The sequence below is a fragment of the Nesoenas mayeri genome (genome assembly GCF_963082525.1).
Source record: "Nesoenas mayeri genome assembly, chromosome: 2".
Classification (NCBI taxonomy): Eukaryota; Metazoa; Chordata; class Aves; order Columbiformes; family Columbidae; genus Nesoenas; species Nesoenas mayeri.
Genome location: NC_137543.1, coordinates 68,525,604 through 68,551,218, shown reverse-complemented (window position 1 = coordinate 68,551,218; position 25,615 = coordinate 68,525,604). Strand labels below are relative to the sequence as shown.

Sequence of the window (25,615 nt, the reverse complement as noted above, 5' to 3'; positions counted from 1 at the left end):
ACTCTCCATCCTTTTTGTCAGAGCATTTAGTACAGTAACATCTCTTACAGAGAAGGAAGAACATACTCCAGTAATTATCATGAAACATACAATTTTGTAAGCATACATTGTGGGAAACTGAATGTGGTGGTAATTCACAAGCAGTTTATGTTCCTGATAAAAAATAGTATGAAACCTCTATATTCATCCTGAGGCCAGTGGAATTTTTTTTGCTCCATATTTGCTAGGGCTATATATGTATTTAAATGAGTTTAAACAGAGGAGTGGCAAGGGGTATTTCATAACCTTATTGGTGATTAGAGTTTATAGCCAAATTATGTCCTGAATTACGTTAGCTGAAATCAATGTCTTCTACTAGATGAACAGACTGTTCCATAAAACCTTGACAGATAAAGCATTAATAAGTGTCAGAGCTGACTTGGTCAATTGAATGATTTGCTGACGCTTCTTTTTGCCACAAGCCTGCACTTTCAAGTTTAGTGTCAAAGGTTCACTATATATAGCTGAAGACAGCAAATAGATGCTCTGTTTTTCTGCAGATTTCTAACTAGCTGCCTGTTTCACTATCTTCTCACTGGAGCAGTGTTTCCAGTCAGAAAATCAAAAATATGGTGAAGCTCCAGTTGCCCAATCGTGGCCTGGAAGACAGGATACCTTCTCATGCAGAACTTGAGGTCATTGAGAAAGAAGAGGCAGACTCCAGACCAAAATGGGATAACAAGGCTCAGTATATGCTGACGTGCGTAGGGTTTTGTGTGGGCTTAGGAAATGTCTGGCGGTTTCCATATTTGTGTCAGAGCCACGGTGGAGGTATGTCTCTAATATATCTTAACTAACTTTGGCTCTAAACTAGATTTAATCTCTCTTTTGGGAAACAAATAACGGAGTATGTTTAGAACTGTTTAGTTCTTGTAAGAACAGGGATGTTCGTCTCTACAGGACTGTCTTATGGAGAAGGTTATTTCACAGGTTATGAACACCCGGTGAAGTCATGCTAGTGATGGAAAAAAAGGAAGGAACGGGTTTTATTTCAGGACACTAGACTGATCAAATCAGTCTTGCACTGTCATCTACACAGTATATTTCCTCAATCTAAAACTAATGTTACTTTATCACATATATAGAATGTCTGTTTCAAAACATTAACAAACTACTTGAGAGTATGATTCTGATCACGATCCCAAATGATCTTTTCATAGTAGGATTTTCATTGTTTTGGGGCTGCTTTGTATATCAACTGTAGGGTCAATGTCTGTGTAATTTGTGATAGAAGTAACGGCATGGAAGTAATTGACACTAAGAATATGTTTTTTAGAAGTTGGTGTTATTAAGTAGTTCGAAATCCAAATGTATGCTGCTTACCACATAATTCACTGTGACTCCTTAGGGTTCAGGTTAGGACTGAAGGATCATATTAAAATTTACTTTCATGGTTTTGCTGTTTGTTTTTAAAATTACCTTGAGCTGAACCATTGCTTAAATATGACCACACAAATTTCTCATTTTCTGACAGTCTTTTCTGCCCACTATCTTCTTGTTATCTGCATTTTACTCTGGAATATGTGTAAAAATGATTTGTTCCTTTGTGAAGTTTGACCTTGACAGAAAACTTATGGCTTAAGGAACAGTATTTCAAAGTGATTTTCATTAAGTGTACACAGTAAGATGTTTAAAAATTGTTCTTCCTAGTTAGAATAGGGACCAAGGAGGGCTCTGTAGTGAGCTGGTTGTACAAACTCAGGCACGTTTCACAATGGATGACTCAGTTGCAAGAAGAAATGCTTTTAACATGGATATTTTTATAACATGAGCTGGTGTTTAGATTTTGCAGTGCAAACAAGATCGTTTGCATCACAGTGAACTCTTGTTACATTACAAGGCACACACACTCAAAAAATCATAACCCCCTTTCCATGTGTGACAATTTTCATTTGAAAAAGTGGATGGTTATCTCTAAAATTCCTGGCACTCATTGGCTTCTCAGGTTCTTCTGCTTAGTCTTAGAAAGCGGACATGCCTTGTTTCCCTTGTTTCCTGCTTTTCTGTCTATCTTTTCTTTCCCTCGTGTTCTAGCCACATGAAATGCAGCTGGAAAATAACATCAAACAAATGCAAAGAACTTGGTATGGACCATGGTTTTCTGACTGATGTTGGTGAAGATTTACGAATTGCTTGTGTGTGTCTGTCAGTACTCTGTTTTAATTCAGCCTTTGGCGGCAATTATTTTTCTTTCTCATCATCCTGTGGCCTGTCCTTGCTCAGGGACACTTAACAACAGTTATCCTCAGCTTCTTGTTTCCTTGGGACTCTCTCACTCACTCAGTTTTTAGGCAGAAGTTGAAAGGCAGTACATAGCAAAGAAATTGCATAGCTGGCTCTGGGCTTCAAGCTATTGTACATATGTTGGCACTGCAGCCAGACTTGCTACTTTCTCTATCAATTCTTCTGTATAACCCCAAATACTGTGACTCTTATAACAACATAAGAGGGAGCAGTGATGTCTTCCTGTGGCTTCCTTAGAAAGAGCTCCTTAACTTCATCACACATTGAGCGTGGAAAGCTGTTGTGCAATCCCTCCTCCCTCCCTGCTGTACAGTGTATCTCAGTCTCTTCTGGCAGGTCTAAATCCAATTCCTGCCACCACTGCCATCCTCTCATCACAGCGGCTCTCATCATGTGACTATCCATATCATAAAAACAGATCCTGAAGTTCTTATTTCTGAAGGAATTTTGGTGATGAGACATTTTCTACCTCATGAGATTTTTCTGGCTCCTGCAGCTCTAATTCCTGTTCCCAGCTTAGCAAACACCCAATAGATTCCATGTTCCCAGCATAGCAAACACCCAATAGATGCAGTGCTCTGCATTACCTTTGATTGCACTGACACTCTTAAGTCTGGCTTCAGCTACCTCCAGCTGGAGACACATATTTACCAGACATTTTGGACAAGTTTTGCCTCAGTTTTTGCCACTCAGTGTGATGACCAAGATGATTCATTCATCTTTGCATTTCTGTGGCCCCCTCAGGGACACAGACATGCCTCTGTAACAGAGTAGGGGAAAAGTGCAAAGTTCTGCACCTTCTTCCAAGTTAAGTAATACAAAGCATATACTACACTCATGAGTGTGCTGAGGGAGCTCCATTTTCCCTTACTCTCTCCAGTGCCTTTACCCTGGATGGTGTATGTGTTCACAGTTTGCATATTCAAGATACGTCTTCACTGAATCCTGGGTGCAGAGCAGCAGGAGTCCCTGCTGATGCTCTCTTACTAGAAATGGGGATTGTGCTGCTCTTCACTCTGTTCCTGGCATGATTACTTTGCAGATTCCTGAAGCTCACTTTGGACAGGAAGATGGATAATAGCCATGCATTATGAGATATAAAAAAATGCAGCTATTTTCCACACAGTAAATGCCTGCAGAGGATGAGAGAAAGTCTGGTATCATCACATGATTAGAAGTTGTCTTATAAAGTGCATGCAGAGTCAAGGTTGCATAGACTACCTCATGAAAACAATTTCTAATTTCTGAGGCTTGTCTTTGCTGTCTTAAATTCTTTCTTATATTGATGGATGTTTGGAGCTATTTAGCATGGGTGAGGTCTGGTAGCAAGGCTATAGATAGTCATATGTCAGCAAGGACACTCCCAGAATAGATTGGATGTCTACCTATTTTGTGAATGAAACAGTGTTTGCACGTTTTATATCTCTCATGAAACATAAATGGACTATAATGAAGTATAAAATTTACCACTATAGTACTTGGACTACAAGGAAGGTCGATTTTTTTCCCTGCAAATGGATTGTAGTGAAGGTAGTTAGGAACACTGAGTTGTACAGATAAATCTTATTTTCAGATGTTTGAACTTAAATCCAGAATTATTTGAGGACTGCTTCTTCCTACACATAACACAATGATAGTGTTTTAGCACCATGATACCCAAATATACAAAAAGAAATTGGTCGTTACATAATTTACTTACTGTTGTCATAGGTTACAAGCTTATATTTTAAAAAATTGAATATTTAGCCCAGTAAAATTTGGTAGAGTAAAGCACATTTTACACTTTTCATGTCTTAAATGTTGCAAAATACACCATTATCACAGGCAAAGTAGATTTCAATATACACATAGCGTAAAAGGTACAGTGTTTGCCTTAGTGCTCTCACCAGCTTAATGAGATTGAAATTTCCTTTCAGTTGATAGCTGTCTCTGACATTACACATAGCTTTTGTTTAATCTTTATTGAGCAACATGGCATTTAATCAACTGTTAAACGTTTTTGTTTCATCCCTGATGAGTATTATAAAGAAGAGGATGTACATTTAATGTTTAAACCATCAATATATATGAAGAAAGGTCTTTAAGTCTATTGCCCACACATGTCTGCTGTAAAACTTGCCACTGCATGAGCGAGAATTTTTTCATCTCTGTGCATGTCACACTGAACGAAGTGACAGTAATGACATCAGTAGTTTCTTCCTGGCACTGGTACCTTCACTACAGCATAGGTCTAAGAATAGCACAGAAAAACATCTCTGCCTGAAAATCTTCCCTTTATAAGGAATTACGTGAAAGCAATAATATTCTTCTTCAATTTCATGTTAGAAACTCTTAGATTGAAGAGAGAGTAATAGCCATATAGGTGTTCAAACCAAATATTATGTGTGCTGAAATCCAATATTGAAACAGGAGAAGAATCTAATATTTCAGATTTCAGACTGGAAAGATTACTCACTGTTTATATGTATCTATACAACATTCATTTTCAGATCATTGGTTTATTTGTTAGGTTCATAAAATTTTGACAACTTTAAAAGCATTGATTTTTTTTATGTCCCATATAGCAGCTTTGCAGTCATTGTCCCTCACATTTCCATTGCAGCTTCTTTCAGAAAGGTTGGAGAGAAATGGAAAATACAGCAGAGTTCAGTTTCTGAGCTGGCTGTTAGAACTGAGCCCTGGAAAGAGAAAAACCCACGAAGGAGAAAAAAGTGGCACACATATTTGAGAACTGCCATTTTATTTCTCTTGAGAATTTATCAATATTCTTGCAGCCAAATATAGTTGGTGTTACTTATTTGTCCAGTCCTAACATATCACACCCTGCATTTTTAAACCATCAAGCTACTGTGCTACACATGGCTAGTCCTTCAAGCTATAACTGTTTGAGTTGTATTTTTTTTTCATAGGGATATAAATTCTGCACCGCAGGTGTATACGAACACTATCTGTTTTATGTCTGTGATAATGAAAGGGGTGGATGGAGACCCACTTTCTCCATTTGTGTTCATCCAGGAGCCTGAAATTTATTTTTCTCACTGATTTCAAGGTAGTGAGGAAGCCAGGGAGCTGCAAGTACGCAGATGCACAGCGCACCTTTTTCATGTGACAGATGTTTTCACAAAAGTGATCCTTTCCCCTTTTTGTGGCTGCACAAGGAGGTCATGGAGTCCATTTATCTGACTGCTCTGTCAAAGATGTGTCATGCTTAAAGACTTCTTCTATGGTATCTTAAGAAAGGTCCCTCTGTCAGTATCTCTAGACCACAGGAAATCCCCTGAGCACTTGTGGCACGTTCACCACAGAAGATGGTTCAATGCTGAGACTCTTGCAGCAAATTTGGTGCACTGTGCTGTTCTCACAGAGAGTTATGGTGTTGGGACAGTGCTGTTGTTGAATCTCACTGTCTTGGAGGGTGAGGCACAATGTCTACCTAGATTGCTAGAGCTCTGTAAGTGGACATGCAGTCTGCATTTGTGGTTTCCAAGAATGCCTCAAGCTTGGAAAAAAATGGAGCTTGAATCAGAATATCCATCAGCCTGCTTTCTACTGAAAGTGAAAAGTTCAGACTGCCTTTGAACACTTTTTAAAGGAAATGCTTTGAATGCTTCATGGGAAACAGCCTCATCTTCCCTCCCTTCTGCTGACAGAGATGGTAACGACCAAAAAAATATTTTCTTTGACAGTCATGATAAGAAAGAAGTGGCCGTAGATTGAAAAGATTATAAAGGCTGTGTATTTCCTTACGCAACAAGATCTTTGACCGTGGGGAGAATTTCTAATCAAGTCCTTAAGCGACTTCACTGTGACCTGATGAAAAAAAGTGACATGTCTCCATTAGGAGTAAAGATGGTTAAGCAATGTACTTTGGCAGAACTAACTGCCATTCCATTCTTAAATTTCAAGGATGATCTAATGTCACTGCAAGTTGGGTGTCAAAGGGTGACAAGAACTAAGCCTGAGTGCAAATGAGGAGCATTTGGATCAGGTAGCTGTACGGATCCTTCTTCTGAACGGAATTGCTACCATTGCTGAGGAAAGGCTTTACCAAGAGAAGTGGGATTGCCGTACAGCAGAGACCTATCCAGCATCCAAAAGGAGAGGTAAAAAAAAGAAAGATCCAGATGGAGCAGTCATACAAACTTTGTAGGGTCAGGTTTCAGATTCTTAGGAGATGTCTTGGGCTTAAAACAGAGAGAATGCTCTGGAACTAAAAACTGCTGGTATAAACACAGTTATCTTGTTCTTATCTCACCTTACCCTCCTGAAAGTCCCTGGACAGAGTTGTGACAGAAGGGAAAGTGTGTGCCAGCAGGAAATGAGGTGGGAGTACATGACATATTTCTGGCTCCTCGCAGCTCCATGCATTGCTAAGTAACCTTGTCTGTGAAAGGCCAGAGGCTCTGTGTGTGGTGGTTGTCCCACTGACCTTCCCATGGACAATGTAGGAAGAGGGATCTCAACAGTGAGAGGGCACTCATCATATAAACTGCAAAAATCCTGTTTTCTATAAAAGCAAGAATAAAAAATCTGGGAAAAGCATTGTTCACAGAAGCAGGGTGGGGTATCAGTAGAAAACAAACCCTTTGAAACCAAATCTGCATGCACTGCATGTCTAATCAGTTGAAGAGAGGCCCTTGCGTGCACACCAGTGCATTCTCCAGCACAGCTAAGCAAGTTCGCACAGACTAAATGGGGTAAACCTTTAGCAATGCCAGAAACTATCTGAAAGGACAGAGGGAGTCAGTTCCTTGCAGTGACAGAGTCTGATACAATTTCAATGAATTCCAGAACCTCTACCAGAGTTGGGTAGGACTTTTACATCGTCAACAACAAAGCTGGGCCACAGGCAGCTGAAGAGTACATCACCATTTCTGGCAGAGTTGCCTTTCAACAGCCAGGTAACAAGGCTGGAGAGAGGGCTGCCCTGTTATGTCTGGCATTAGCAGTAGTTTTGTAGAAGTCCCTGGAGTGGTGGGAAGAAGAACGTTGCATTCGAAGTGATCTTAATCCCTCTAAAATTGAAATATGTCCTATATGTTTCACACGTTTGCAATGTGGAAATTCAGAAAGCCACAAGTCAGGAAGTGATTGCTTTAGCACCGACACCATTTGTAATGATATCTCAGCTAAGGCCACAGTGCTAAATTTGGATTTGCAACTAAAGGAGTTCAGTTACTTCAAATCTAAGGGGGACCACCATCCTTCATTCCGTAATAAATAACCACTTTCCCCCAAGGTGAGAGAATGCCAGCTTGAGGCACCTAGATCTAACAGCTACTCCCCAATACAGCCAGGCTTTTATTCTTGCAAGGAACTCTGGAAAAGTGAATGCAGCCAAGATGTGAGAAGTGGGGAAGAAAACAAATGGGATACTAGACTGACATAGAAGAGAGGAAGAGTCAGCAGAGCTGGAAGTTTAGCAACCTTCTCTACAAATAACTCATAATGAGCCCTTCAGTCTTTCACTAATAAAAAAATGACCCAGGTCAGTTATTTTTCTGTTCCTCTTTTGAAACCTGTTCAGTTTGTCAGTCTCTGTTTTTGCAGTAATAGATAGTTTTTAATGCATGCAAGATGAGCTACACTGATTTTGAAAAGTGTCACATTTTTAGTAAGAAGTTTATGCATTGCTAAATGACATACTTTGCAGTAGTCTGAGAATATTTTGTCTATACAGCTACCTTTGGCAACAGGCTTCAACAAAAAATATCTTTTCTGCTGCATCAGTGGTTAGTCATTCAACCTGATGTGTGGCATGTGCATTTCTTAAGTGCTCAGCATTTTGAATAGCATTTTATGTATTCAGAACTACTGATTTTGATTAACAAATCTTAAAAATGCCAACAAAAGATGAAAGCATTACTCAAATTCCATAGGAGTGACAAGCAAAAAGTATAGTTGGCTGATTTCATTATACTGGTTTCCACTTGATACAACAATATTGTTTTTAGCAGGCTTTACTGCAGTACACAGAAAATAAAGACTTTGTATCAATGTTAATTTCTAAAACTCTGATATAGATGACCTCAAGATACCCCATGGAGCAGACAAGCATTCAGTTCAGCTCTTCCAAAAATCCTTCAACTGCCCTGAATTCAAAACTATAGTTTCCATTCTTCAAATTTCTTCTTTCACTTGCTATCTGATTTTCATTGCATACCTGATGAAAAAGTCAACAAAAACCCAAGCTTGAACTATTCACATACCGTTTTGCATTTTTAATGCCCTTAGATTATTTATTGCCGGTGATTAGGAAGTTAAAGACTTTTTGCAAGGACAGATAACCATCATTCTAATATGTAACAATATTCAAACATTTGTGTCTTTGTGGACTACTTTACTATTCCAGTATGGTGTTATATGTTGTTTCCCATGTTCGAGGTACATCTTACTCAGGAAAAAAAAATATTTTAAAAACTTGTCAGCCTTGTCATAATTGACGAAGTTTGAATTCTTGACTTCAGATCTCTTCTGTTCAAATATAAAAGCTGTTGAACGCAGCTACCAGGAATATGTTGATTATTTTTGGTAGACAGCCCCAGGCTCCTGCTTAATCTTTCAAGGCATCTTGCTGAGTTCATTCAACTACTTCATATAATTTGCATGATTCATCATTATAAACCCATAAACTTTTGCAGAACAAAAAGGAAGCTGTTCCAGGAAAGTACCTTTCCTCCACTTACAATCGAATGGTGGCGCCTTCAGAGTTTAACCTTGGAGAGTACAATTTGTGTTCATGCTTGTCACTTGGGAAAAATAAGAATTCCTCTCTGAAACCACATCTATAATGAAGTCTCCTGCTTGAGCAATCAGGCAAAAGTGTTGTTCAGAAACTGGAGAAGGATTTCCACAAGTATGCTTACAACTCACTTGTTGTTTCAAAGGCCCTCAGAACCAAAGTTTGTGTTTATTGTGTCACTTCACTCATGGGAAACATCTTTTTTGTTTTCTTCTTATCCATTTCAGGAGCCTTCATGATCCCTTTCCTGATTTTGCTGGTCCTGGAGGGTATCCCCCTGCTTTATCTTGAATTTGCCATTGGTCAAAGGCTGAGGAAAGGCAGTGTGGGTGTCTGGAGCTCTATCCACCCTGCCCTGAAAGGGGTTGGTAAGTCTGAAGAGGATACAAAAAGACACCTGAGAAGCACAAGTCTCTGAACTGGTAAACTTAAGAGCAAAGCTTCAGGATTTTATTCCGGTGTCCCAAAAGAGATTCCAGGATCTATTCCATTTCCTTTCTCACTAATTCTCCATTGATAGATCACACTAATCAAGATAAGGCACCATGACAAGGTTGTGTCCACGTTCCCTGGGACTGTGGGTCCAGTTAAAACATTTCCCTAATTTGAGACTGATTTTGGGCTTCAGAGATATTTTCTGTACTATGATACTGGCTGTTTCCACCATTAGGAGGAAAGTTGAAGTGTGCAAAAAAATTGTTCTGTAACTATTGTGTGGATAAATAATAGTTGAATCTGTTTCTAAGCTGGTCTACCAGACTTCAGCTCCATGTGATGTTACTTTCTTACATTTAAGAGAGGTACCACACTGAAAGCAATGGAGATAGTGTTTAGCAGCAAATACTTCTTCACATCTGTATTAGACTTCAGATTTTTCAAACACTCTACCTGACAGTGTAGTAAAAGCAGTGTGGTGCACACAGTATCAAAAACTCCATAGATACCTTATTACACGGGAAACACAGGAGGAGCCATCTGAACACCAGGAAACACTGGACGGGTGACAAGTACTGGTACAGGTTGCTCAGGTAGGTTTTGGAGTCTCCATCCTTAGAGATATTAAAAATCTGCCTAGACAAAGTCTGAGGCAACTGGCTGTAGGTGGCCCTGCTTGAGCAAGTGGTTGGACAATATGACATCCAGAGGTCCCTTCTCACCTCAGCTGTTCTGTGATTACCATACACTTGAAAGGGAAGAAACACAGCCAGTTAGGACTGGTTTTGGCATCCACTGCATCTGGAAATCAGGCATTTATTCACCGCATCTGGAATTTTTCAAACTTTTTCAGACCCTAGGAGCCCTCAGGAGCTAATCATTAGTGTTTATTGTCTGCCAGAGAAGTCACCAAGGGTTGATTACTTGGGAGCAAGTGTAGAAAGGAGAGATAGCAGCTTGAATCCTGCACCTTTTCACAGACTGTGCCTCCTGGCGGCTATCCAGCCTGTACAGCAAGCATTAGCTCAACACATCTGCTGATCTCTGCACTGACATTGTGGAAGGGGAAGACAATCCGGGTCTCAATTAGGCAAAATCCCAAGTCAGTTGAGCTTTACACTTAGCCAGCATCCCAAATTCCCTAGGTATCAGTGGGCAAGACTGTGAACAGGATTGTGTACTGTCTGCAGGGAGTTAGTCCACCCATAATGTTGGCTCCTAAATGGTGTCAGCTTCAGTCCCAGAGTAATTTTAGGCTGTATGCAGGACTCACCCATACAACCTTTAGGTAACTAATTCACAGTGATTTAGCCTACATCCAAAATAAAGAGAGGACAAAGGAAAGGCTATAAACCATGGAATTAGAGTAGGGAGGAGAGCAGGGAAAGGCTGGGGCTCATACCATATGTTTTGATATGTCTTGAAGATAAGAATATTGAAATTTACATTGTGTTCTACTTTTAATTTTTCAGGCATAGCAGCAATGTTGGTATCCTTCCTGTTGGGTTTATATTATAATGCTATTATTGCCTGGGTACTGTGGTATTTCTTCAACTCCTTCCAAGATCCCCTGCCTTGGAGTACCTGTCCTCTCAATTACAACAGAACAGGTATATTTTATGAAATATGTATTTTTTTGCACAGCACATTTTTCTATTTTGAGCAATTAGCCTGATTGAGTCTCTTTCTGTAAAACAACAGCAAGACATGACAGTCCTGTCAGGAGCATTGTGCTAGTTTATTGCTTGTGTTTTGTAAAAATTCATATTGTATACAATGTGATCTTTGAGACAAAGTTTGATTTTTTTTATATGAAACTTCGTGGCTGATTATGACAAATGTGTTCACAAACAAAATATTCACAATGTGCAAGTCTGGCATAAATATTAACACTTTCCAGATTTAGACAATATGTTTCATTAATCTGTTCACCAATACCCCATCGTTAGCGTATTGAGAAGGAAAAAAAAAAGAGATGCGTAATCCATGTGAAACACCTTTATCTGTCAATGTGACAACAGTCTGCAGCTCCTTGGAGACTGCTTGGTGACAGCAGTTTTGTTTTCAATGGTCAGCCCTGCATTAAACTGTGTGAAGCAGGGTTTTCTGGTGGGCCAGTGAAGAGCTCTTCAGAGCTTTGCTCCTCTCCTCTCAGAATAAGTATTAAAAGCATCATATAAAGGCAGGCCAGGGCAGAACACTGCACAGGTCAGCACATTGCAGGGAGAGGAGAATCCAGCCTGAGCCTACAAGACTTTGAACGATGTCCCACAAAACTGAAGGACAAAGTGTTGCTGATCCAAAGGAGGTATGGGAGGGGAAGAGAAGCCTGGCTGCAGGAAGCTAAAAAAAATGAACAGATTCCATGCACTAGAAACATATTTATGCTCCGAAATCCTGTCCACACTTTCTTTGGCACAAGAGACTTCTAACTTCATGCTTTTGTAGGAAAAAAAAAAAGAAAAGAAAAGAAAAAAAATTAAAAAGAAGGAAGAATCTTTGAGTGAGCTTCAAATATTTTATCTGCATGATTGGATTAATAGAAATAACAATAAAATCTGTATTAAAATCCCTGTTAAACATTTTTAAATCTCTAATTTTTCCATGAAACCATCCTCTAAGAATCTGAAATTTGCCAACAAAAAATTTATTGGCATTAGTTGGTATAATTTAGAACACTGGTGTTTATTATTTTTTTTTTTCAAGTAAATAAAAGATATACAGAATAACAACTATTTTGTGGTTACAGGTTACGTAGAAGAGTGTGCCAAGAGCTCTCCTGTAGATTATTTCTGGTACAGAGAAACAATAAACGTCTCCACTTCCATTGAAAATCCAGGCACTATACAGTGGTGGCTTTTGTTATGTTTAACATGTGCATGGGCTGTACTGTATGTGTGCACAATCAGAGGCATCGAAACGACAGGAAAGGTACACTATTTTGTTTTTTTATGAGATGATATTTATTATGCTGCTGTGATTCCTTTTTCATACAGACTTAATCATACTGTAGAAACTCTCGATTTCTTCAGTAAAAGCACATCTAAAATTTTGTGTGTCACCACTGGGGCTGCTTTTTGAAGAAGGAAATTGAATGAAATGGAACTTAATTTAATTTGGTTTGGTTTGATTTATGTGGAGATTTTTGTGAGCAATTTGTGAGCAATTCAGCTTTCTTGTCCTTACAGGTTGTAGTAAAACATTATTTAGGTATTACCATCATAACATTAGTATTAGCCTTTAATGCAGGATCAAGGGACTCCGTCTTTTTGCTTTGGCCATTCCCTTCAAAACATATGTGTACAGATTTATTTGGGTTTGTGCTAGTCCTTAATATTATCTCTCTAAAGAGTGACTGATGTTCTGCTGCCCAGCGAAGGCCTAAGACCCCATCCTTGCATTGGCAGAATCAACCTGATCTCAGGATGTAGATTATTTTTTTGCTGCTTTTGAATGAGCTGAGTTGAATTTCAGCGATGACATCTGGTCTTAAATAGAGCACAGTAACTTCAAAAATATTCAAAATCAAAACGTACTGCATATACATAGTTTTCTGTTGTATGTCAATAGTGTCTCATTTGAAACTTGCAGTTATTATTTGTTAGTCAAAGCACACTGCTTGTTCTCTCTTTTTTTTTTTTTTCCTGCAGTGCTATTTTATTCAAGTGTTCTGTTTTATTTAAGTGTTTTATTTACGTGCTTCTTATGCAGGCCGTGTATGTAACATCAACCCTTCCATATGTCGTGCTTACCATTTTTCTAATCCGCGGTTTGACACTAAAAGGATCAACCAGTGGAATTGTGTATCTCTTCACCCCTAATGTAAGTCATCGCATAGTTTCTCCCTTAGTGAAACTCGATGTATTAATAGTTCTCTCTGTAACTAAAAACCAACCGAAAATAAGTGCCCTCTATTGGTGCTTTTCTAACTATGCCTCAGACACCTTTAGAATCTCGATTCTAAGAGCTGAATCCTTTACATCGGATGCAAAATATACACATACACACACATTCTCTCTCTCTACCCCTATCAAAATCTGTTATAAAAAAACTGAAAGATCATCACAAAGTAGTGCCATAAGGGTGGTTGCTTTGTTTTCCTGTATTCTAGTTAAGGACTAGTATAACTTTAAAGCAGAAATCATGCAGTTGGGTGCAGAACCCATTTAATCAGTATGGCTACATAGACAAAAGACCTAAGAGAATGGTTTGACTATACAACAGTTTCTAAACAAAATTAAAAGGGACTTGACTTTCTATAAGAAGACCTGTGAATGGTCATTATTAATGCTAAATAAGAAACATTTTTTTTCTGGAAACAGGCATAGCAGCTGTCAGCTCTGGAAAGTAACTTGTTTAACAATTTCCAAACTGTTTGAGGAAAACCTCCAGATAGTTGGGTTTGTTTTTTGTTTTTTGTTTGTTTGTTTGCCTTTTTAAAAGCAAGTTTGACAGTGGTATTGATCTATTTGTTAACATTCTTCAAAAATAGTGAGTTCTGCATGGTTAACATTATTGGCTTATTTATTGTTTTAAGTTCCTCATGTTCAGTCTAAATAGTGATGCTGCATATGCTTAAAGCTCTATGTCTGTTGCCTCAGGTTACCGAGCTGGCTAACCCAGGGACGTGGCTGGACGCAGGTGCTCAGGTCTTTTACTCATTCTCCTTGGCCTTTGGAGGCCTCATTTCATTCTCCAGTTACAACTCTGTTCAGTGAGTAGTCAGACAAAAGCCAAATTTTATATGAAAATTTCCTTCTTTCTAACGAAGCTTGTCCACTTCTGCCCTATCATTGCACAGTAATTACTTGGGACAGGGACACCATCCCCTCAGCCACATAAGGCAAATCTCTGTTTGATCTCCTCAACCAAGATTTCAGGTCCCAGTGGTGGCTGATTTCCTGCAGAAAGACATCGTGGTGCAGGCTGGAAAGAAGGGGACTGGCTTCCCACCACCAGCTGATGAGCAGGAGCTCCTTTTGCAGGAGTGCTCAACATGTGGTGTTGCTCTTTGTCTTCACGCTGTTGGAGCTGGGTGATGGTACACACATTTCAAAGCAATTTACAGACCACAGTTTAAATCTTTAGTTCAGATATTAGAAGGTATATCTAGGAGTTTTCAAATTCAAATTCAGTTCCTTCATCTATATATGTCATGGGGCTCAGGAAGAACTGAGGTACAAAAACCCATCACCCAGGGAATGACACAGTTAGCAAATTATGACATGGCACTATGTTCTACACCCACTCTCCCAAAATACTGGCAGAACCACCAGTGCCTCTTGGTGCCTTCCATCCCTTCAACACCGTCCTCTTGAAAGACAAACTGTGCAGCATTCTCTGAACCTAAGATTTTTGACAAATGTCTCTGAATTAAGTTTTAGTTAACTGGTTTGATCATGCATTCAGAAATCTGTGCTTCAGTTTTGTTTCAGGTTTGAACACACCACACCAGGATTTCAGTCACTGATGTAATTCCCTCCTACCACTCTAGATTTCAGATATTTTTCCAAAGTTTGTCTGAAACTTTTGGTGCCTGCGAGTCCCAGTGCAAAGTGACAAGCCCCGCTTCAGGTCCAAGTCAGTGTTTCCACAGCCGTGAGGACTGCTGAGATTGTTCTGCATCTTTCCAAAAGACCCGAAGAAAAGGAGTAGTGTCCTCATTCTTTTCCAATATAGAGGGCTGTAGAACCAATCTATGTTCCTTCAGCTCTTAGTCATTCACAACTTGAGGAAACTGCAGAAAGTAATGAAATTTCCATGGAGATATAAGAAAAACACCATGTAGATTCCAAAGTGTGACACTGTGGTGCTAAGCCACCTGCAGTTCAGCACCAGCTGGACCAGGAGTGAATGGTTCTGCTCCCAGATGGTTTGGGAGTGTAAAGATATCAGGAAATATTGTGAGGTTTCAATGCCATCAGGGATTCACATTAATGACGAGGGGGAGCTTGAGCATCTTACTTTTTCTGGAGGAAAGAAATATTTTTATCAAGCCCATCATTAAGAATCTCATGTTACAGTGAAAAAATTGACATGAGAGTACTGCAAGGAATTTCAATTCAATGCACACCACACAGCAGAGACCTATTTGCAATGCTATAAATAAGGAAAGGTCACAGTGTCACAGGTCTTGGCTGGACAGGCTTGTCTTTCCTCTTCTCTTGAAGGTGATCAGAAAATTAAATATGACAACATCAAGTTAATCTCAATAGTTGTCTCTTGCCCAAGTGAAATACAATATCTAGAGCTTTACAGCTTTCTGGTAAAACCGCTAACTAATTTAACATTGATTCTTTATCTTTTCTCTTACATGAAATTTTCTTTCTGGCTCTGCAATTTTTTTGTCTTAGCACAGATACACTGGCAAGAAGTGCCAGTAGCAGAGAGGTCTCTACCAGGCAGTTTAAATTTCACAAAGAAACAGCTTGTCTGCTCGATCTGTGTGACGTTTTATCATATTTCCAAAACTTCAGGATATTTTCAATCATTCAATCATTTGTCCAGCAATCAAACAAAACTGGTCCCAAGTGCTCTTGGCTACTGCAATTCTGCCATATTGAAGTGCTATGGAAACTTTTGGTTACTTTTCCTTTCTGACTGTCTGAATTCAAACCCAAATCCTTCACCTTGCAGCAAAATACCTCAGTAGCTAAGATACAGCTCATTCCAATGTGAGTTTGCACATCAGGCATGAAAAAGAGGAGACATACTTTTTTGCCCCTTATGTTTTACTTTCTATGAGCCAGATGTGGAAACAACTCAAGCAGTTATTCCTTATAAATAGGATTATTTGAGGGGAAAACAAAACAAAACAAAACAAACAAACAAACAAAACCCCACAACATAGCTCTTAAATTACTTAAGGCACCAATTCACTAAATTTATCTTCAACAGCTGCACTTTTATACTCTTCAAGAGCATGCTCATGAACCTAAGCATCTGTAGGCTACTTTGCATGAGTCTTGACAACCACTTTTTAGTGTTCATTTTGGGAATGTCTTTGCAATCCACTGTTTCTTCTCTTTGAATTGCAGCAATAACTGTGAGAAAGATGCTCTGATTATCTCAGTAATCAACGGTCTCACATCCATCTATGCAGCAACAGTCGTATACTCCATCATTGGATTCAGAGCCACAGAAAGATATGATGACTGTTTTGACAAGTAAGTTATTGGAAAACAAAACAAAACCAATAACAACAACAACAAAACAAACAAAAACAAACAAAAAACCAGTTAATCAAACAACCACAACACAGAATACGCAGGTGTTTAGCTCAGGCAGGTCTGTTAGCCTGAAGATAATGGCTTTATAATTTCTGAACAATTACATCACCTGACCCACATGGCATCAGACCACCCATTACTTTAAAAAATTTAAATCATGTGATATCAGCTCCATGGGGAATCATCATTATTTGAGCCTCCTTATTTCCTGCATAGATGCTGCATAAGCAACCATATTTTATATTATTCCGTGATGTTTCCAAAAAGTAACAAGGAAGGCAAAGAATACTCCATATTTGCTTTTTCTTTTTAAACAGTTCTTTCAAATATAACTGCAGTTAATGTAACAATTTATATTTACATAAGTTTGATTCAGTTTGTGATATATTATTTCACTTGAACATTCTCAAATAACTGTAGTTTTAGACATAAATGTGAAAAATTAATTGCTTGCATCAATGGACATGAAACGTGTTCTGAGGGAATGTGTTTACTGAACTGGATAAGGCAAGTTTCAATAAAACTGGTTCTGTGAAAAACTGGATTTTACATTACATACTTAACAAACAAAGGATACTAGGCTGCTTTCTGCTCTGGCTGATGTCAAATCCTCAAAGGCCTCCTGAGATAGTGGCCAAACTATGGAGTTCTGCCTTGGAGATCACTAGCAATGAGCCACTGAAAGCAATGCCCAGTTTGAGAAAGCTCCCCGTGACCAGATGGTTCTGACAGTCCTGCAGAGCCCTGGCCACATCACAGTGTAGGCACCTCAGGTACTGCTAGTGACTTCTCATACTACATTGGGAAATCACCCAAATCAATTCATTAAATTCTTCCCATTTTAGTTCAGTAGATGAAGCTCTACCAACCACTGGAAAATTGTCTAGAAAATTTGAAGAAAAAGGAAATAATGCAGAATTCACAGTAATCGATGCCTGCTGAGCTAACATATGGCATCAATGTATTGTAATGTATCCTGGTCCCTGGGTCAGATCTGTGTTCAAGTTGCCTCCTGGAGAGCCTAAATACTGAGTTGTCATCAGAGGTAGCCAATTTTAGCAGAACAATTCAGACTCCCTTCCAACCAGGGCTGCAACACTGTGCATCCCAGCCAAGCTCCTCTGTATTAAGCTGTAAAAGTGCATGATACACAACTGCAGACACCTCACACATTCCTGGAGCTGCCTAGTCTGGGACCTGGGACCCAGTTTGCACCTAAGATGTGCACCTAACTTCTGCACAGGTCCCTGGCATGCCTGATCCATTTAGCTGCCATCTGTATCACAAAGACTCACTCTGTGTCACACACAGACTCACCTGGGAATAAGAAAGAAAGAATTGCACATGCGCAAAACTGGTGGACTTCCCGATTTCAAAATCTGATCTTCTGCAACAGAAACAGTGCGTCCTTTGTATCTTTATAAAAGACATTGTTCTCTTGATAACTTCCTTGATGATGAAAATGAATCCTGAGGATGCTTACAAATAAATAATTTCAAGTTACTTGTGTTTCACTTTTTCAGAAATATTCTTACCCTGATCAATGCATTTGATTTGCCAGAAGGTAATGTAACCCAAGATAACTTTGAACAAATGCAGCAGCTATGTAACATGACTGATCAGACGCTTTTTGCAAGCCTGAAGTTTGAATCCTGTAATCTGGAAAGTTTCCTGAATGATGTAAGTTTAACACTCTGACTCATATTTATACCATAAATATGGTAGGAACATACAGAATTTTTTTTTTTTTTACAAGGTTGTTCTTTTTTTGTTTGTTTGGTTGGTTGGTTGGTTGGGTTGTTTTGTTTTGTTTTGTTTTGTTTTGTCTGGTTTGTTTTGTTTTGTTTTGGTTTTTTTTTTAATATTTCCACCAATTCATTGAAATTGACTTGGAATGCCCTTTAGACTGAAGAATTACTTTTTTGTTGTTGCTGTAATTTTATCTCATTTTTCTTTTGAAGAGATCAACTGTTTAGTTTGTCTGGAAAGTACTGGCAATCTGTCGGACTAGCAACCAAAACCACAAGTGTTCTAGGCTGGCCTCATGTAGCAGCGGGTGTTTCTCTGGAACTAGCTGGTGGCAGTTGTGGTGGGACAAGATGACCAGGGAAGAGATGTCCAAAGCAAGGAAGCAGCTGGAGCAAGCCCTGTCCCAACCAGTATGAGAGTGTCACAACACAGTGAGAATGGATCTTGGGGTGAAAAAGTTACAAGAAAAAATGGGTGCACCTTTTTTTTTTTTTTTGTTAAAAAGGTGGTGAGTTACAGATGAAAATAGGCATCCATAAAATTCCTTGAAATCAAATTTGTATTATAATTACAGTAAATATTTTGCTGCATTAGGAGGTCTTTGTGGAAAGAAAAAGCATAAGTATTGTGGTATGGTGTAGCATATAGCAAGTCTAGTGAATACTGATGTAAATTTAAGTGCTGTGCAATGGTAACGAGCCTAATTTTGGAGCTTCCGAAATCTTCCACAGGGAGTCGAAGGAATTGGCCTAGCCTTTATTGCTTTCACTGAAGCTATCACCAAAATGCCTGTCTCACCTTTGTGGTCCATTCTCTTCTTCATCATGATCTTCTGCTTGGGTTTGTCATCTATGTTCGGAAATATGGAAGGTGTGCTTGTGCCTTTACAAGATCTTAATATTATATCCTCCAAAGTGCCTAAGGAACTTGTTACTGGTAAGTGATTTTTTAGAGATCAGTGACCTCCCCTGTCCACGGAGAATAGCTTGCATGCCGGAAAACCAACCCACGACCCATCTACTTTCTGACATGGTCCTCAGAGTCCTAGATAACCTACTGAAGGTTTTCTCACGTCCCCCAGTGGGGCAGATTCTGTGAGGTTCCTCCTGAGCCTGCAGAGAGCTGCCCACCCTGTGGCTTGCCCATCAACCCTCTCATGATGATTATCATCATCTCCATTGGGAAGCTGGAGGATGCCAGTCCTTCACCCCAACAGGATTTCCCTCAGTGGGACATTGTCACACCAGCTAGGAGGAAGAGGACCTGTTTTCGCTCCTCAGCCTCTCCCATTTCGTTTGCAGCATCTCCCACTTGTGCAACCTTAGGAGAGTTTTGCCATTTTTCCTGCATAGAAACAGGCCTTCTCAGAGTACCATTAAAAAATAAAGCTGTTAACTTCAGGCTGCAAGTGAATTAAAATATAGAGCTTTCTAGGAAATTTCTGGGAAATTTTCTTACTTTTTTTTTTTTTTCTTTTGACGTCTTTCACCTTCTTTGTCTAAATATGCTGGTTTTGTTTTTGTTTGTTTTTTTTTTTCACAGGTCTGATTTGTTTGGTGTCTTACTTGATAACTTTTATTTTTGCGCTGAAGTCTGGAAGTTACTGGCTGGCCCTATTTGACACTTTTTCTGGCTCTATCCCCTTGCTAATAATTGCATTTTTTGAAATGTTTTCAGTTGTCTACATTTATGGAATTGGCAGGTATGAAATACAAGTTAAATATTACTAGGAACCAGCGGCATAGATTGATTAGTTGTGTAGCTGCAATCTTGCTACATCTCGGTGCATAGAATTTCTGTTATAAAAATCACTGAAATTATACAACTGTAGTTTGGTGTTGCTTATATGATTTAGGTTTCTGAAACAGTTTCTCAAGAAAAAGAAAAAGTGCTTTGTTAAGAGTGCAATGGGGATTTTTATTTGTACGTGAAAGCTTTCCACTTCAATAATACATTATAATAGGTAATGTTCTATAACAACCAGCTAAAATAAACACATCCCTAAGATATTGTAATAAAATATTAAGCATTAGCCAGTCTCTTAGAGTATAATAAGAGGAGCACAAATAATTTATTTTTAAAGTCGGCATCGAGTGTAACAGTCTTTTTAACAGTTACATAAGTGCCACCATAGGTCATTCACAATTTAAATACCGTGGCTGTTACAATAAATCCTCTTTAGGATAATTGCATTAAATATTTAATTAGCAGAAGCAAAGTACAAGCACATTGGCACTGACTTGATAGTTTAAAACGGAGGTATATGCCAGGAGTGTTTAAAGTGAATGCTAAATGGCAGTGTCCAAAGCAGGGATCTCCAGGTAGGCTGAAGATATTGTTTTACAGCAGGATGCAAATCCAAGGCTACTGAGAAATGTTCTTAGCTGATAGATTCAGTACTTTAACAGTTGTAGCAGTGAGTAATTATCCTATCAGCTTTCTAGAGGTGTAATACATCAAATTTTGCCATCTATCTGTTCATAATTAATATGTAGGAAATATGAAAAAGGCACAGGGACTTCAATCACTCATAGGTTTTGCTTGAACCTGTGCCAGACCCTCCAGCTGTGCTGCTCCTGGCTATGGGGTGAACGCCCTTGTAGACCATCTTAGAGTCTTCTACTAAGTCATCTACTTAGAGTTTTATATTACCTGAGGAGGCATGAGTCAACTCAGATCAAATAAATTAGACAAGTAGAGGGAGTACCCTTGAGAAAGAAGGCTTATTTTCATCTATTAAAGACAGAAAAGTCTATGTCCATCACTTTTACTTCCCTTTAAAGTCCCAGAACACTTTACAAAGTCAGATTTAAACTCTTCCCAGGACACAAACATTGGATGAGGCCATAGAGTGGTGGGGGCTTATTCAGAAAAGAGCTTCACACCAAACTTTCATGTTCCCCACCAGTACACATTGCTGCAGCCCTCTCTGACCACAGAGCTTATCAGGGCTGCCCAAACGGGGTGTTGTCTGCTCCAGGTGAGTTTCTGTGACCTTTTTCTGATAAAGGGTCATTGGTAAAAATATGTCTCTCTTCCTTGAAGAAGAACCTGTGTGTTATCCATGACACTCACGTGAACGAGACCTGGACACACTCTGCAGCTGGGACATGGGGGTCCATATAATTTTCAAATGATACCTATATCTTAGAAGTTAGAGATGAAGAGATAAAATAAATTCATGTAGTAATCGAGACAGCTGAATTCTGTGTGTTGTTCATAGCTACAGGACCAATTGAATATTCTCCTCAGACTTATCCCCACAGGATATGCAGGAAAGCTAGATAAGAGGACTAGCAATAGACATGCTAAACTTCCAAACTAATTATTTTTTAAAAAGCGTATGCACATGGTGCTGCATCATATGTAGAGGTCATAAATTGGTTCAGGACTGATGCAGACAGTATCACTCCTCAATGCAGGGATTGTTTCTTCTTCTGGAGATATTTTTTGCCCCATTGTCCATTGCATGCTCTATGAATAACGCAAATAATATATTTTCAGGTCTTCCTAATAATGTGTGAAGTTAAATATTGTTTCAGTATTCAACCTGAGAAAACTGGTAGAAATCCAAGTTAAGCAAAAGTTATGCAAATAATCTAATTTTAAGAAATACTCCCATTTGCATTTGCTCTTTTTTACTATTGTGTCATTCCTTTTCTGCAGCTCTGAGATGCTTACAAAAAACCCTGTAACAATACTGGCCTATGTTATAGGAAAATCCACCTGCATTAACTTTTGTGCTGAAACTATTTCTCCTGTACTTTACAGACTTCTCAAAGAAAGTACACTTCCAAAAAATAATTTTCCTGATTTAGTTTCAAAAACTATGAGTTAAAAGCTTCTAATATGGTTACAGCTATATATTCCTTAAATTGAACTGCTTAGGTCTAACTCTTGATGTTGTTATCAATCCTCATTTCACGTTGACATTAGCAAATCCATGGAAAGGACAGATATGCGTGTTTTGAAGTTCTGTGTTTGTGAGCACCATTTGATCCTGACAAGATTTTACTGCCCTGAACTTCCTGATTTTGTTTCCAGGTTTAACAAGGATATCGAGTTCATGATTGGACATAAGCCTAATATTTTCTGGCAGATTACCTGGCGAGTTATCAGTCCCCTCATTATGTTAGTTATCTTCTTCTTTTATTTTGTGGTGACAGTCAATAAAGAACTGTTGTACAGTGTTTGGAACCCTAGCTATGTAAGTATATAAAACCAAAATATTTATTTAGAATTATTTTATGTGTTCTTCTTTAATGTGTGAGTCATAGTCAGCTATATTCATCTCCCATCTGAAAGAGTTTTCTGGTGAAAAACTTACTACAAGACATGAAGTAATAATAAAAAGTAACACTTAGATAAATAAATCCTAAATTCAGCTGTAATGCCCGCAACTGGTATACAGTGACATCTAAGAAGCTTTTCGAAAGTGGGCAAAACCAAAACATGGGTCCAGTTGTCAGGTAAGAATGAAACAGATATCAGTTCCCTCCTAGGGATTATAGAAGAGCTGGAAACGTCACATCCCTTCTATATTGACAAAGAACCAAATCTGTGAAGCCATTTTGATATTGCACTTGTTTCTGTGTGCATTTAAAATCACAGCACTGTAGTTGTGCCAGTTACTTATCACTGACAGAAGAAATTAATATTAACTAATACTAATATTGAGATTTCTGCTTTCCTCTTCCAAATGCATTGGTATGATTTAGATTATAGTTGCAGCAACAAGTTACTTACTTTTCCTCCCTTCTCCTTGCAGAATAAAAAGCTGTATATGGTACAGAGAAGGGCATAATAAAAAAATGTGGGTCCCATAATTTTCTCCATCACCTCATTTCTTCCTTGACTGTCTATTATAGCTCTGCTTTTTTGTTCTCTGGTTCCATGCCAGTCGGCATTCTTAAAGCAGAAACAGTCATGCAGCACAGTTAATTTGTAAAGATTAATTTTTATTTTCTAAAGAAAGAGACGCAAAGGGAAAGAAAGGAAGATGGGAAAAATAGGCCTGTTTTCTTCTCTCATCCTTGACAACCTCACTTCCTTCTTAATAATGCTTCTGCCCTCATGGACCCTTTGATTTCAGCCTTCCCACCCAAAGGCCATTTGGCCACCAAGCCCTGGTGACCTGAGAGCCCTTCACAGCCCCAAAGCCCATTTTGCCTGGGAAGCATGCCAGGAGCAGTGCTACTGAGCCCTTCTTGGCTCTTGCTTCTTCTTGCCACCTTCTCTCCATTGCTTTTAAGTAAAATTAACAGCTGAGACTGGAAACCCTTGAGCTGGAAACTGCTGTGGAATTGGCAAATTATTGTGCCATTGTGGTTAACTACTGCTCTGATTACATTTTTTATCTGTTGAATTACTGAATGTGTGCATTTTCCTAGATATTTGCTCCTCGTGACTTTTTACAACTTGATTGTTTGCTCTTTCAGGAGGAATTCCCCAAAACAGAGAAAGTCAAATATCCCAGTTGGGTGTATGTTATTATTGTAATCCTCTCTGGAGTGCCTAGTTTGGCCATCCCTGTCGTTGCCATCTACAAAGCCATCAGAAATTGCTGTCAGAAAAGAAGTGATCGTACAGGCCTTATGATCGCCACATCTGAGACTTCTATTAATGGAAACTTAAAGTATTCAGCATAACACCATTTGAAAATGTGGAAAAATGTTTTGTCAGTGAGAAAAGTAAAAACATTTTATTCAAAGAATTCAGAATTAATTTTATTTCACAGAAGGATAACTATGTGGTGTTTTCATTCGTTTACTTAACAAGGCAAGGCACTGTGAAGAGTTAATGGCTTGGATCCTGAAAGTAAAAAAGCCACATTTGCGATTGGGGCACCAGGCCAAATCATTTGTCCTCCTTCTGATTTTGAAGCCAGCTTATTTTAAACTGGCTTGCAGTTCTTTGTTTGGCAATGCACTGCACTTGACATGCCATAAGTGACTCTTCCATGTGCAATCATTCTGGCTGAGTGGCCAAAATGAAGGATAATTTAATACTGACTTCTTTTGCACATTAAATTGTTTCACTTTACACGTCACTGTGTTGCACAAAGACACCAATATTATTTGTCTCATACAGAAGTTTTAAATATTTAATAAAAACATTTCTGAGTATGAGAATGACATTTTAATTCATTTATAATTCTGTATATTTTAATTTATTGCCTACTGCTTTCAAGTTCCCAGCACATAGCACTGCTTTTGCTGATGGCAGGAGAGGTGATCTTGCAATGGGGCAGCAGCAGTTCAGGAAATGGCACTCATGAGCAAGCACTGCATCACTTGCTTGGGAGGTCCATACTGGTGGGGGATCCAAGGCACCCAAGTGGTGCAAAGCTTCTTGCCCTCACCTGTCACAGTCAAGCTGGGTAGCTCTAGTTCACATACACACACACATCCATGCATACAGACCTACTTCACAACTATTTTAGGCTTCTAATTTCCACGTGACTCAGAGGAGCTAAGTCCCATTCCTTATGTGGTCACTGGAGAGAGAAAGAAGCACCATTACAGCTCCAAGCTGAATGCCAGAAGCAGGCAGTGTAAATGTCCCCTCATTCAGGTGGTCCCTTTCATCCAGCTGTCCCAGTATGGAGGCAACACATTTGTATCACTTCATACTTCTTTCTATATACATCTTTTAAGACGAGAATAGATCCAATTGACAACCTGACACTTACTCATAGTGAAAATACTCTTACAAGAAATAGGGATATTTAAGGTATCTATTCTAGAGCATATCTTTAGAGTAGTGTATCTGCTTTAATAGAGAGTAAAGTACCAGCTATTGTATGTGTATTTCATAGAATCACAGAATAGTTTGGGTTGGAAGGGACCTCTAGTTCACGCCCCACTGCAATGGGCAGGGACATCTTCAACTAGATCAGGTTGCTCAGAGCCCCGTCCAGCCTGGCCTGGAATGTTTGCAGGGATGGAACATCTGCTGCCTCTCTGGGCAACACATACCCGTGTTTCACCACCCTCATTGCAAAAAATTTCTTCCTTACAATCAGTCTGAATCTCCCCTCTTTTAGTTTAAAACCATCACCCCTTGTCCTATCACGACAGGCTTTGCTAAGAAGTCTGTCCCCATCTTTCTTATAGGCCCCTTCTAAGTACTGAAAGGCCACAGTAAGGTGTTCCCAGAGCCTTCCCTTCTCCAGGCT

At 39.1% G+C, this 25,615-nt stretch overlaps 1 protein-coding gene across 1 annotated transcript; it reads left to right on the top strand.

Annotated features, from left to right (window-relative positions):
* Positions 1 to 608: 608 nt before the first annotated feature.
* LOC308037951 (sodium-dependent neutral amino acid transporter B(0)AT1-like) lies at positions 609 to 24,086 on the top strand (the record flags this gene model as incomplete). Its single annotated transcript, XM_080340092.1, has 12 exons — positions 609 to 810; positions 9,253 to 9,393; positions 10,933 to 11,070; positions 12,210 to 12,391; positions 13,172 to 13,282; positions 14,062 to 14,174; positions 16,498 to 16,626; positions 18,213 to 18,369; positions 19,170 to 19,374; positions 19,981 to 20,140; positions 22,483 to 22,645; positions 23,877 to 24,086. 12 exons carry the CDS (start codon positions 609 to 611, stop codon positions 24,084 to 24,086), a joined length of 1,911 nt encoding a protein of 636 aa, XP_080196218.1.
* Between the last annotated feature and the right edge of the window lie 1,529 nt (positions 24,087 to 25,615).